Source organism: Limulus polyphemus, unplaced genomic scaffold (assembly GCF_000517525.1).
Source record: "Limulus polyphemus unplaced genomic scaffold, Limulus_polyphemus-2.1.2 Scaffold3314, whole genome shotgun sequence".
Lineage (NCBI taxonomy): Eukaryota > Metazoa > Arthropoda > Merostomata > Xiphosura > Limulidae > Limulus > Limulus polyphemus.
This window is the reverse complement of record NW_013668924.1, coordinates 40,228-53,884: the sequence shown is the minus strand read 5'-3', so window position 1 is coordinate 53,884 and position 13,657 is coordinate 40,228. Positions and strand designations below refer to the sequence as shown.

Below are 13,657 nucleotides of genomic sequence, written 5' to 3'. Positions count from 1 at the left end.
ATGCTATTCTAATTGGTATAACATAAACAAAGAGTAGTTTAATAAAACTTTGATTGTAAGACACTAAAACCTTGTGTCATGCGCACTAAAGGGTACCCGGGGCGAGAGGGTTAAATGCACACTGTACTGTAATACAGATTATTACTCACAATATATTTGCTGCTTGAGTTTGCTGATTCCTGACTATACTCACCCATGGACTTCATGGGTAAAGCAGAATGGGATAGATACCCATCTCTGCTGTTCCATAGATTGAATACATCAGGTTTGGTCTGCTTTTCAGTATAGAGTTTTGTGATCAACCACTGCACTGTCTCCTGTGTAAATGCTCCTCTGGACTCTCCATCACCCTCCCTCCCACACATTTTTTTCAGTGGAATAAGATAATCCTTACCACTTTCCAGTTCCAAGCTGCTAGAGTGGTGGACCATGGAGATAACTTCCTGAATGAGAGATATATATAATATAAGCAACAAAAACTCCATTCAGTTGAGATTAGGGTGGTGGTGGTCTGCTACTGTAGATGGCGAGATGTTCTCTAAATGGACACTTCTTCTCTGCACATGTTTGTCCAAGGGGATGTTGTAGCTTTGGAGTGAGCCAACTTAATGATTGGGATCCCTCATCCTACCCCCACATGGGAGTCAGTTTCCAGTGGTTGACTTTTGGATTTAGAGCTGAATCAATCAACATTATGTTCTCACATATGTGTTCAGGGTATCCCTGGTCCCTCAATCAATTTGCCTCGAGTGCTCTACCCTAGTGTTGTGAGTCACGGTGGGTGCACTAGTTAGTTGCATCGCTTCTTCCTCTTGTGCTACCCCTCGATGTCTTTATGCCAACAAGGTTACTGTGTTTAAGGTGGTTCCAGTCTACTTGATTTGAGTGGGATATATATATATATATATATGTATGTTATTTCACTTTGCTCACATGTGCACTTTTCTCCCTCTGATCAGCTGAATTTGAGGTGAAGACAGTATGACCCTCTTTCCTACCCCTGCATGAATGTCAGTTTTTGGCACGGTTGCGTTTTGGATTGTAGTTGACTTACTGACTGTATGATCCTTGTCCTACCCATGAATGGATGTTGGTTCCCAGAGGTCGAATTTTGGAAGCAGTTGATTTGCCATGTACAGTCCATTGTGCCCTAGCTACTCTACACCTTGGGGCACATCCCATATTTTACCCACATTCTGTTCATCAGAGAGATTTAAATTATTATATATTGTGGTTAGGTTCACTGTCCAACCATTTTCACTCCCATTGGGATGTGCAAAAGATAAGCCAAAAATGTTTTATCTCATGTTATTATGAGCAAGCTATCTCAGTCTCAGAATATACTCAGTAGATTCAATTAAGGTGTGTTTCTTTACAATGTGATCATTATTTTTCCAAGAAATCATATATGACCTCTTGATCCAGAATGGCTATCCTGCTCAACCAGTCTTATGTTAGTGAATCAATCCAAATTTTAACTCCAGGTTACATCATTATACCCTTTAAATTTTGATTATTTGTTTTGTTTTTATATTTTCTGGGTTTGGTGTAACACAAGTAAATTTTTATAGTAGTTAAATGAAACAACAACCTTTGAGATTGTAGTTCTTTAAATGTATGTTCTTCTGCAGCTATACTCAAACACTTGTATAACACTGAATAAAATGACAATCAGAAACTATATTACAGCCCATTGAGAAGTTGGTATAGTCATATTAGTTTCATCATGGAGATATTGAAACAAAAGCCATTTAGTCATGAATTTGTATCCAAGAAAATAGGGTGTCTATTTTGTGATCCACCTTTACAACAAAGAAATTTAAAAGGAATTTTAGAAATTAAAAAAAAAATGTACAAGTAAGTTAACTACTTAAACAATAACCAGATAGTAAAATAAAGTTGAAAATAAAATAAACAGTCAACCACAATGACAACAATTTAAGAAAAAATTTTTCCCGATATGGAACTCTAAAACATATCAGGACACAATCCTATCATTAAAGTACTAAAAAACTCAAGAAAAACTACAACATAATAATATGTCAGGTAAGATTAATTCCTAATAATACCCATAAAATAAAAGGCAAAAATAATAAAAACAAAAAATAATAGCCACAACAAATTAAACCACGTGTCCTGATGTAGAACTCTTAACAAGCATGGGTGTTACAGAAAAGTCAATCTGAATTTGCTACTCACTGATGATTTTAAGTATTGTCATGGAAAGAAAATTATTGCAGAAATTAAACAATTCTTATATTTCTGCTCAGTTTCCAGTTTATTTGTACTGACATTTTTTACGTGACATTAGTTAGGATTGGAATCTTTGTATTTAATTAGCATTACTAATATTTGGCCTTAGCCAGTGTACCTGATTATTCTGTGTACATGCTGGATTTCCATTTTTAACAAAACATGTTACACCTAATTGTATTGTCAAAGTTAAGCCTTTTTGAGATTATTAGTTAAGATATTGTTAAATCATCATGTTGCATATCTAGTATAAGTTAGTTACTTTTTTATGATCTGTCAAAAAGAACCAAACAAATAGTTATTTAGCTACAGAATATAACTTTAAAATAAAATAAAAAGATTTATGAAACTTGTATAACATGGCATGAAGTTTCATCAGTCTACATGGAATCCAGTATATTTAGATTTGAGATTTGGTTTCTCCATACATTGTTTCATTACATTTTTTTGAGGAATGTTTTTCTACCTAAAACTGCTTGTTTAATAAGAGATGATAATATTAGTTGGCATCAATAATTAGTAGGCCTATAGTATATGGTTTTATGATAAAAAATATATTTTTAACAAAATATTGAGTGTAATTGTATTTTCATTATACATAGTTTATACATATTTAAACAGGATAATTGTATTCTTTGTTGGCAGAGATCTAAATTTGAATGTTTTTACCAAAACATTTAAATTTATTGTAAAACATTTCTTTGACAATAAAATTGTTTTATGTAACTTGTAGAAGATTTTTTAACTTTTATTTTGTTTAATTTGTTACTCAGTTATTTGCTGAAGAGCAGTTTAGTAGCAAGGACATGGACTTTCTACTTCCTGAAACTTTATTTTTTGGTTAAGGTTTAGTAAAATGAATGTGATTATTTATGTTAAAGGAAGTGCTTTGTATACTTTGTTACTACATTACATTTAAATATATTTTAATCATTAAACAACTTTCCTAATTTTATAAATACTTTGTTAATCTCTTAAAATGTGTAGCTAAGTTTCGTTATAATAAAAAAAAATATAGGGTAATTCTCATCTTGCTTAACACGATGTAATAAAAATATTGGTGCAATTTGATATTTATTACTTTCAAGCACTGAGTGTTAAAAAAATGCTTAGCAAAAACAATAATTTTCTGAATAGAACTGTAGCCATTGCAGGTGTTTTTTGTATATTTCTTTTTGTTTTTTATAAAATTGGAATTATTTCACCAGCAATAGCTCCAACCAGTAGTGATAGTGTGTGGAATACTGATAATCACTTGCCATTGCCCCTCAGTGGGAAACGTGAGGGCCTATAACATAACAAATCTTATTTTGACACCCACTTTTAGCACAAAATAGATAGCTTAACACCACACACACAAACACTATTAAAACATTTGCCCCTTTGTGGATCAGTAGTAAGTGTATATGGTTATAACACTAAAAACTCAGTTTTGATACCCATGGTGGGCAAAACTTGCATAGCCCATTGTGTAGCTTTGCTCTTAACAATAAACAAACACTTGCCATTGATATACTACAAATAGAAATAAAATATTTGGACAAAGAAATGGGCACATCTTAATAACATGTAAGCCTATTACATATTCTAATGATTGAAGATTTTTTAGAGAATTATTTTAATTATGTAATTAATTTACAACAATAAACAAAACACAAATCAACATTTGTAATTATTCTTTCAAGGTGAGAGCTTTTCTCATGCCTCCTATACAAGGAGTTGTTCTACAGACTTATGGAGCAGGTAATGGCCCCACTCACAGACTGGATCTGCTAGATGAACTAAAAAGGGCATCTCATAGAGGTGTAATAATTGTAAACTGTTCTCAGTGCTCTAGTGGTCGAGTTGATCCATACTATGAAACAGGAAATGTAAGTTTGGATAAACTTTGCATTTTATGACTTTAGTTTTCTTGAGTATCTCTAATTGTGTTATATTTTTGTGATATAAATATATGCTCATGATTTAGAAGTTGAATTACATTTATGGTTCTAATTATTAATATGAAAACATTACAAATTATTGTAAAATTTTCAAATTGAGTCACATTTAAAAGTTCTAACGTATCAATAACTTTGATTTTTGATATACTGTTTTTAATATACTTGTTTACGTATATCTTGGACATAGCTTTAAAAGAAATTTTTTAAAGTGTTTGGGGCTTTTTCATTTATACAGATCAAAGTTTTATCTCAAGAAAGAGGTAACTTCAGATTAGTCAATTAATAATGGTTCATACTCTTATCACATCATATTTCTTACAGTAATTTAGGTTGTAGTTTTTTTGTGGAGCACATCAGCTTGCACTCTAAAATACTTTTATTCCTACAAAGGTTCAAACTATATTGAAAGTACTAAATCAGATGAGCAGTTGAACATATGTATTGTACAGTTTTGTTTTCATTCTTGCCATTACCATATATCATATACGTAGAGTTTGAAGCATTATTTTATACTAAGCATGAATGTGTGTTATTTCTAGTTCTTTAGCTTGCTTGTATTCTTTTAACTACTGAAGTAATGAATGATTTTTAATTGCTCAAGTTTAATTCTGTTAGGTACCTGTTTTTTTCAGTTACAGTAGATATTGTTTTTTCAGGCTTTGTTGGAGGTTGGAGTGGTGCCAGGCTCGGATATGACTCCTGAGGCATCCTTGACCAAACTAAGTTATGTACTGAGCAAGTCAGAATGGACCATAGATACAAAGAGAAAGGTATAGTAACACAGAGTTTGAGAGCCTAGTTTGTAATGCTTTCCTAATAAACAAGTATATGTTAGTTGTTAATTACTACACAGAATTAACAAAGATACAGAACAAAAGTTATTCAGTTGCTTAAAAAACTTGAAACATTTTAGTGATTTTGTTAGCTACTGCATATTAAACTCAAGTCACTATTAATTACAACAACATGGGTTGCAGTTTTTGCAAAATGTTTTCCTTTTTAACAGATGCATTTCATACCTCTCTTTCAAAGTTTCAAAATGTAAACAGAGGACTGAAAAAATTATATTAAAACAATTTTGAAAATTCAAATGAGCAAGTCACATCTCAGCCACAGGTGGTATGAAGTCATGGTGGAATGGAATGTATCAAAACTGTATTTTGACATTTTTGGGCATTATATAGGTATTGTGTTGCCATTGAAAATTGATCTCTTTTTTTTCAAAAGGGTTTGTAACAACAGTTATTGACATATAACAATCATACACTTGGATCATAATGATTTGTTCAGGTTGGGGATTTAGAATTTGCAAGACAAAGATGTACCCTGTATTTGAAAGCATTGGAAAACAAAGGAATATGGATCAACTTGGAGCACCAGTATTATTCAACAAGAGATCTACAACAGGTCATATTCTATCCATGGTAGATAAAGTGCAGCATTTCCTAACAGGTGAAAATCCACATAAACAAAATTCAGTAGCAAAGGCTGTCTATGTATCACATGCAATAGCACATAATAAAGAAGGATCTCCATCTGTAAAGGTAACACAAGTCAGGTGTACATAAGTTGCAACACCTATGGATTTATATGCTGTTGGACTGTTGAAACATACACTGGGAAACCATCGTCCTTGTACATTAGGTAGATTATGTAAGCCAGGAGGGATGAGTGGTATGCTTTGGACATGACAGCCTTAAAACAAAGTATTTTGTAATAGAAACTATGCTACAAGAATGTTTTCAATATGCATAGTTGTGAGATAGAGCATTACCAGATGTGGTGGCATGTACTGTAATGATATGGTGCGTCTCAAAAATCTTTTTAATATAATGTACTGAACCTCTTGTATAGCTATCTTGAAATTTCATCTTGAGGTTAGGACTAAAAACCAAGTAATTTTTAGTCTATTCTTTGATGTAAAATTCTTTGAAGTTGATGTTTATAACAGTACACAACGTTTGTGGTTTTTCATTAGCTTATTCTGTGTAGTAGAATTTGTCTACTTTGAAATCCTGATCAGATCCGCAGAGGATCATGGCCAAAAGCATCTACAGTCAGTTATGAATTTTATTCACATTTATTAGGCTTAATGAGTCTTCTTGTTTTGTTTTAGCCATTTTATACAATAGCATTAGGTTTTATAAATCACATGTTAAAAGAATTTCACATGGACTTTTAAATGCTATAGATCCAGCCCACCATATAAGTTTTGGTATTGAACAAAGAGATTCCTTGGGAATGACTGTTATCAAACTAGTCAGAACTGAAGTACTTGTTTTGATGTTCATAACTTATTTATTAAAAAGACTGCAATAAAAAGAACATCTGTAGTCAAACATAATTTTCATCACTTTTTTAGATATAATAATAAGTGTACTTGGCATCAAATTGTAGATTTTGAAAGTGTTTTACAAACATTGGCACACACCCATTAATAACAGAAAAAGAAAGAGTTTTGAAGCAGATTTTTAAGATTAAAGAAATGTTTAAGATTACATAAAACTTTTATCTAGGACATATACATTTGTGATGTATTTTTATGTTATTCTTTTGGTCATTATCAATGTATAATAGACTTTGTGAGGTATATCCAAATTTTCATTGACACATTTACTTTTTGTCTTACTTCTGATGTGTAAATTTAATGATAATGGATCAGTCTCTCATTTATTGGCACTATATTCAAAGATTACAAAAACTGTTGACTGTGTATAAATAAAAAAGTCTACAGAAGTTTAATCATTTTGTACTTGTTATTTCCAACTTTTATATTTTTTGATTAGTCCACCTCCTGTTCAAATGGAAAGCAAAAAATATTGGGAAATACTTATAAAACAAATAGTTTAAGTAAGTTTGTTACCCTGGCCTATTAGTTTTAGTTAAACATCTAATTTTGCTACATGATTTAATGTTTTTGGACAAAAAAAATGTGATTAACAATCATAATAAATTCTAATACTTTTAAATGGTTATTTTAAGTTAATTTTCTTAATTATCCAGATGATGCAGACCAACTTGAGAGGTGAGCTCACTGTGGCCAAAGAAATCAGGCTTGAAGACAAAGATTTGATTACAGGAATTATGACAGCCATGAGACTCTCATCAGCTGAAGTAATGATGCTTTTAAATCTTCTTGCCTTTTTTCATGGGTATTAAATGATACCCCTGGTGAGAGGGTTAATATAATGCTGCAAAAATTTTAACTAATTCTGTCTCTTAAAACGTTAACTGTGGATCTTTGGAAACTTAATGTATTTCTGCATTTCAAAATAACCTATACATATGTTAATTGTCTGTGCATAAAATATACAAATTGTATATCAAATGATTTATAGTTATATTTGTGAAATGTTGTGACTATTAAAGAATTGGTGCCATATAACAATTATCTTTCAGGAAGTTGATGGCCTTCGATGTGCTCTTTATCCCTCCATTCTCTGTACAGTGGCTGCTAAAGGAGACCTTGAAAAACTTGAAATAATGAGGCAGTTTGTAAGTAATATAGAAGTTCAGTAGTAAAACGTTTTTATTTAGAATATCATGTTATTTAAGGCATGAAATCCATAGTGAGGAAGTTTGTAAGTAATATAGAAGTTCAGTAGTAAAACGTTTTTATTTAGAATGTCATGTTATTTAAGGCATGAAATCCATAATGAGGAAGTTTGTAAGTAATATAGAAGTTCAGTAGTAAAACGTTTTATTTAGAATGTCATGTTATTTAAGGCATGAAATCCATAATGAGGAAGTTTGTAAGTAATATAGAAGTTCAGTAGTAAAACTTTTTATTTAGAATGTCATGTTATTTAAGGCATTTAATCCAAGCATACTACAATTAGTGTTTAATCTGGCATTAAGTTGCATTATATGACAGTTGATGATTACCAAGAGTGAGGGACATGTGCATAATTGTTTTAAAGATTTAATATTAATTCATTTAAAGAAAAAGCAGATTCTCAGTGGCTTGTTTGTAAATCAGGTACTTGGTTCCTTAATATTCATTTTTCTCTAATTAGCCTCTAATTTTTTTATTTCACATTTTTCATACTGTAAAGATAAAATGATCATGATGGATATGTTTATGTTAATTAAAGTATGTGCAATTAAACTGCTGCACCCAGACCAATTGATTGCCAGACCTATCTCATGTTTCACTAGTTTAAACTCAATGTTAATCCTAATCTATCTTCAAATGGCACTGGCTGGAATGGAATTATATCTGTCAATTACAAAAAATCCCACATACTGTACAATATTCTGCCAAAGTACAGGGAAAGATCAAACATTGCCAAAGGTAATCTGTTATTTTTTATATTATTAAATTTTTCTCTATTCACATTACAAAACTGATCATAGTTGATATATTTCTTACTGTTAAAGTATGTACAGAAAGTTTATTACAAGTTAAAACCTGGCAATTGTATCCAGTGTAGTTTAAATCTTAACGTTTCTTTGAAAGAAATTAATTTTTGGCTCCTTTTTAATTTTAATTTAGCTCTAAGTTTATGACAGTGTGTCACTATGAGAGGTTTAAGCCTTGTGAGAATTGCTATGTGACATGCTCCTTTTTTAGAAAATAACAGTGTAGTAACTTAAATTCATATTGATACAGGGAGCTCATCTGTCTGCCGGTGATTATGACTTCCGAACCCCACTACACATAGCTGCTTCAGAGGGTAATATCTGTGTTGTAGAATATCTCTTAAAGCATGGGGCCAGTGTGCACATGAGAGATCGAGAGCAGAAGACACCCATACAAAATGCCATTGAGTTTGATCATCATGAAGTAATTGAAGTATTACGAAAAGCAGGAAGTCATCTTACTATACCTCCCTTGATTCTGGCAGACTATTTATTGAAGTATAGGATTTCACTTCTTTACTATTTTGTATTTCATTTTCTAATGAGTAGATCACATTCCAATGTCACTGTCAGCTGTATCATTTAAAACATTGTTATAGTTTATAGTTCATGAGGATGTGATATTTTTAATTCTGTACTTGTGAGTAATCTTTTTTTATACAGTATGAGATGCAGATAAAGCTTTAATAAAATAAAAGTCCATTGTATATTATATTACATAGTACATGTATATAATAGATAATATTGTGAAGGAAATTTAAATACAATCCATCATCAGGCAGCTTGTATTTTATTCATGTACATGCTATTCAAACAGTAAATCTAAATATATTTCATGTATTCTTCAAAAACTACAAAATGTGATGTGTTTGTTTTGCTTACTTAATATCTTTTCCTCACCTAACCAGCTTTATAAAACATAAAAAGTATTAATAGTTTTATCTGGACTGACAAATTAAACATGAATTATAAAATTTGTTTTGGTTTATTTCACTTTAAACTATACCTTTATATTCATTCTCAGAGAATAGACAGATATAAAAAAAGCCTTCTAGAGTGACAACTAAAGATTGCCAAATTTGGTTCAAATCTATCTAGTAAGAGCAAAACATACATTTGGGTTTTTAAGTCTAATGTCCAACTGCATCTCTTTAAAAAAAATGATTCACATGCAGTTGATATAGATTTAAGAGTTTAAAGCTAAGAAAAGTGTTACTAGTCTTAATTAATGTTTTTTTGTTTTGTTTAAGTGCATAACAGTTAACTCGGTAAATGTTCAATAATTATTTGGACCTTTGAGACTATTATGATAGCTTTATTTGTATCCTCAAGAAAACTACATTAATATAATGTGGAAATTTTACTAATATGTATATAAATAACTTAAATATATATAACAAAAGAGAAGAAGGTTTAAGTATTAGTAGGAAAAATATTCTTCGGTTACTTATTAAAGCTATTCAAATGCGACTTTTAAAAGTGAAATGTTTTTTTTTAATTATTATGCTGGATCTGTTACAGATCATTCATAACATGTGGAAGCTATCTTGAAGTTATGGTTAAATTATTAGTTTATATACATTTAAAAAATCTTATTTTACATGTTATAAGTTGCAAGGTATTATGGAAGAAGGAATAATATATTTTTTGTATGTGCACTTGGTAAGAGAAGTTTAATTAAATTCTACTTTTTAGGTACTATAGTTTATCAACTGTTTCTAAATTAAAATTTTTAAAGAACATATTTCATTGTAGTGTGTTGGTTTCATTTTCTTTTTTTTTCTTTTTTTTGGAATTACCAGTATTTATGAGTTTTGAACAAGTTTTGTTTCCAAAAAAATGATGTAAGTTTGTGTTTGATAGTGCTGCTAAACGTAATGATGTTCGACGCCTGATGTCTTACACACTGGCTGGAGCCAACTTGAGTGAACCTGATGCCTGTGGTCAAACTGCTCTTCACATGGTACGTGTTTATCATACTGATCTTCATATGTCATCTTTCATGGTATCCATACTTCAACTTCTTAGTTACAAGAAGAATGAGGAGTTAAATAATATTTCTAGTTACATTGTGGTAGTATATGACATAACTGTTACCATGAAAATGATCATACTTTGCCAGCTTTGGTGCAATACATTGTACAGTATCATTGTTGATTTGTTCATTTTGAAAATAATTTTTTAAACAAATACTCAGTATTTTGGGTTTTAGTTCATTTCACTGATCTTCAAATCTATATAACGAGATGCAGAATTCTGTGATAACCTTTAAATATCCTATGGAATGTATTGCACATGATGGAGCGTGTTCTAATAACCTAATGTGTTAAAAAGTAAGATGTTTACAACAATGCTATTAAAAAGCTTCAGACATGTTTTTTCATATGCATTTTATAAATAACTTTTAATATCACAGACCTTTTTCACGCAAGTTTATAAACTTGAAGCTTTTTAAACATCTAAAAGTCATACATGTTGTTAATGAGAAACTTAGCACAGAGAATATTCTTACTAAAACACTGCTTTTTTTTACTGTTGTAAGTTAGTTATACAGAATTCAGCACCTATAGAGTTTACTTCTAATGATATTAGAATAAGATATATCAAAGTCCAAGGTTACTGGCAGAATGGAGCTCCATCTTTAACAATACATATAAATATTGAGCTCAAATGAAAATATATTGTATTACCTTTGTAATTGGTCCAAAAAGAGTGATTTGTCACTATCAGACTTATCAGAAATTGTAAATCCACTTGTTTATTTTTTTTATGCAACATGAAATATTGTCTAAGTGAAATATAGATTTTAAATGTAAAATCTTGCATAATCACATGAAAGAAAACATCAGAAGATATTTTTCACCTCATGCAGTTGTCCTGTAAAAGTAAATTCATCCTGAAAATCCAAATAGTTTACTATGTACAACTTAGGCTATGGTAGCATTTAGTAGTGTTACACGAAGATTGATGACCCTAGCTGTACCAGGCTGTGTGATGAAATGTATTCGCACTAGATTGAAAACTTTCACCATACTGTAAGGTAATTTTTATTATAAACTAAAATTTTATTCTTTTTTTCAGATGTAATCTAATATAAAAATAAAATTTAACCCTCAATGGCTTAATAAATTCATTAATCCAGGCTTTCTTTGATAAAAAAAACAATAATTGTATACACTGCTTATGTTAGTTGCTAAGTTGATATAGTGATCTTGTTGGGTTTTTGAACAAGGTAGGATATGTATGTTGTGAACTGTTTTTTTTTTTATGTTCTCTTCCCATTGTAGCATTATAAATTAAAATTATTGTGTCTTTTTTTTTTCTTTAGGCAGTAGAAGCAAATAATGAAGATGCAGTGCGGTACTTGCTGAGTAAAGATGCAATTACTAATAGCTATAATGTATATGGTCACACACCTCTTGATGTTGCCAATACATTAGGAAGAAAGAAACTGTTAGATCTGCTGAAGGCTCATGAGATTGGTAATTCTACAGATGTGTAGGTAGATAGTACCATCAAAATTATTCATGTTCGCACCAATTGAAAATATTAAGGAATGAAATGCAGTGTAGTCTATTTGACAGTTTAAAAGTTACAGAATATGCAAATCTACACATATTGTGAGCTGAAGTAAATTTGTGTTTATTTATACACAGGAAATTCAGTGCTAATCGACTTTTATTTATATGTTTCATTAGTTGTATGTTGAGGTGTAGATAAAAGACATCTTGAGGAGATTTTGGTAGATATTTAAATCAGTTAATGCAGGTTTTTGCAGTTAATAGGTGTTCTCTATACACTGTGATATTTATTTGTACTTACTCTGTAGTTATACTTTTTAAAGGTTTTAGACATTGAAGATCACTGTGTTATTACACTGGTTACCATAGGAAGCTTGTCAGATATTTTCCAAATGATTAAATGAACACTACATTAGTTACATTATCCACACACTACTTTTATCGTCAAAGAAAATCATTACTAGACAAAATTCACCACAGAAGTAATTAAGAAGCTATATTGAAATGACTGTACAAGAATGAGAATGGTACAGTTTTTACATTTACTGCCACTTAGATAGATAATTGTATCCACACTTCTCTTGCTACTTTGATATGATTGGCAGCAATAATAATTAAGGACCAGAAAATGTGCTTGACATCTTTAGTTTGAGTTTTTTAATTTGCAAGATATGAACTCGTACTTTTCTTGAATCTTGTACAAAACGTTTTGGTGTTGCGGTTTTGGTTGAGTATGCTATGCTAAATTCAAGATTTTTTTTTATATTTTATCTAAGGTTGTTATTGTTATATTTTGTTTTATCATAAGAAGCCAAATTTAGAATAGCTTTGTTCAACTAGGACTGAAGCTGCATAATGAAGGATTTCTGATAGTTGTGTTATGTGTAGGGTTACCAGATTTCCAGAGTGAAAAAACTGGGACTTTTATTTCAATACAGAGTGACACTGTAACAGCTTTGAAACAATTTAAATTACAAAAACACACTTTTTACCATTTACTAAATAATCTGATGTTTATAACATTGCATTTGAAAAACTTATTTAGTAATTAATAATAAATGTGCTTAAGTTACTTTGAACCTACTCAAAAGAAAAATTGCTGGTTTTCTTCTTTGCAGTTTGGCAGTAATCATTGGTAGTTATGTAGGTTTAACCCTTTTCGAGATGGGTCATGGGTGAAAGGCCGTGTCATTGCGTTTGTTGACTCGCATTCAAAATTTTATTGAACTACTATTTCATGAATTCATGTCAGTAAGTTTGGTATCAAACTGTAGATTATAATTCAAATTTTAGTACTGTACATTACTCAATTTCTTAATATAAAAATAAATATTAAAAAACACAGATATACATCGATTTTTGTGTGTCACGTGATATGTTGAATGAAGCACTGGTTCATATTAGATGTTTGTGAAGTCAAAATACCAAATCTGTAGTTTCTTACAAATTAGAAACTGAAATTACCTATATTGACAAGCTAGAATATCTTTTATCTCTTATCTTTTCTATTTGTTAAGATATTGCTCATGTAATAAATCAAACACAGTGGCACCCCACCCACCTTTTTCCATTTTTGGA

General features: G+C 30.6%; 1 protein-coding gene across 2 annotated transcripts in view; it reads left to right on the top strand.

The window, feature by feature from the left end:
* Nucleotides 1-13,657, top strand: part of LOC106469115 (L-asparaginase-like) — a 72,388-nt gene that overhangs the window by 47,124 nt on the left and 11,607 nt on the right. The window contains exons 8-14 of one of the 2 annotated variants that reach the window (XM_013929570.2): nt 3,939-4,124; nt 4,853-4,966; nt 7,200-7,310; nt 7,596-7,691; nt 8,809-9,056; nt 10,422-10,521; nt 11,887-12,056. In XM_013929570.2, the coding sequence (XP_013785024.2) occupies nt 3,939-4,124; nt 4,853-4,966; nt 7,200-7,310; nt 7,596-7,691; nt 8,809-9,056; nt 10,422-10,521; nt 11,887-12,056 (1,025 nt within the window). Of the gene's footprint in view, nt 1-3,938; nt 4,125-4,852; nt 4,967-7,199; nt 7,311-7,595; nt 7,692-8,808; nt 9,057-10,421; nt 10,522-11,886; nt 12,061-13,657 lie in introns of both variants that reach the window. The other variant, XM_022397545.1, reaches the window with a different exon arrangement.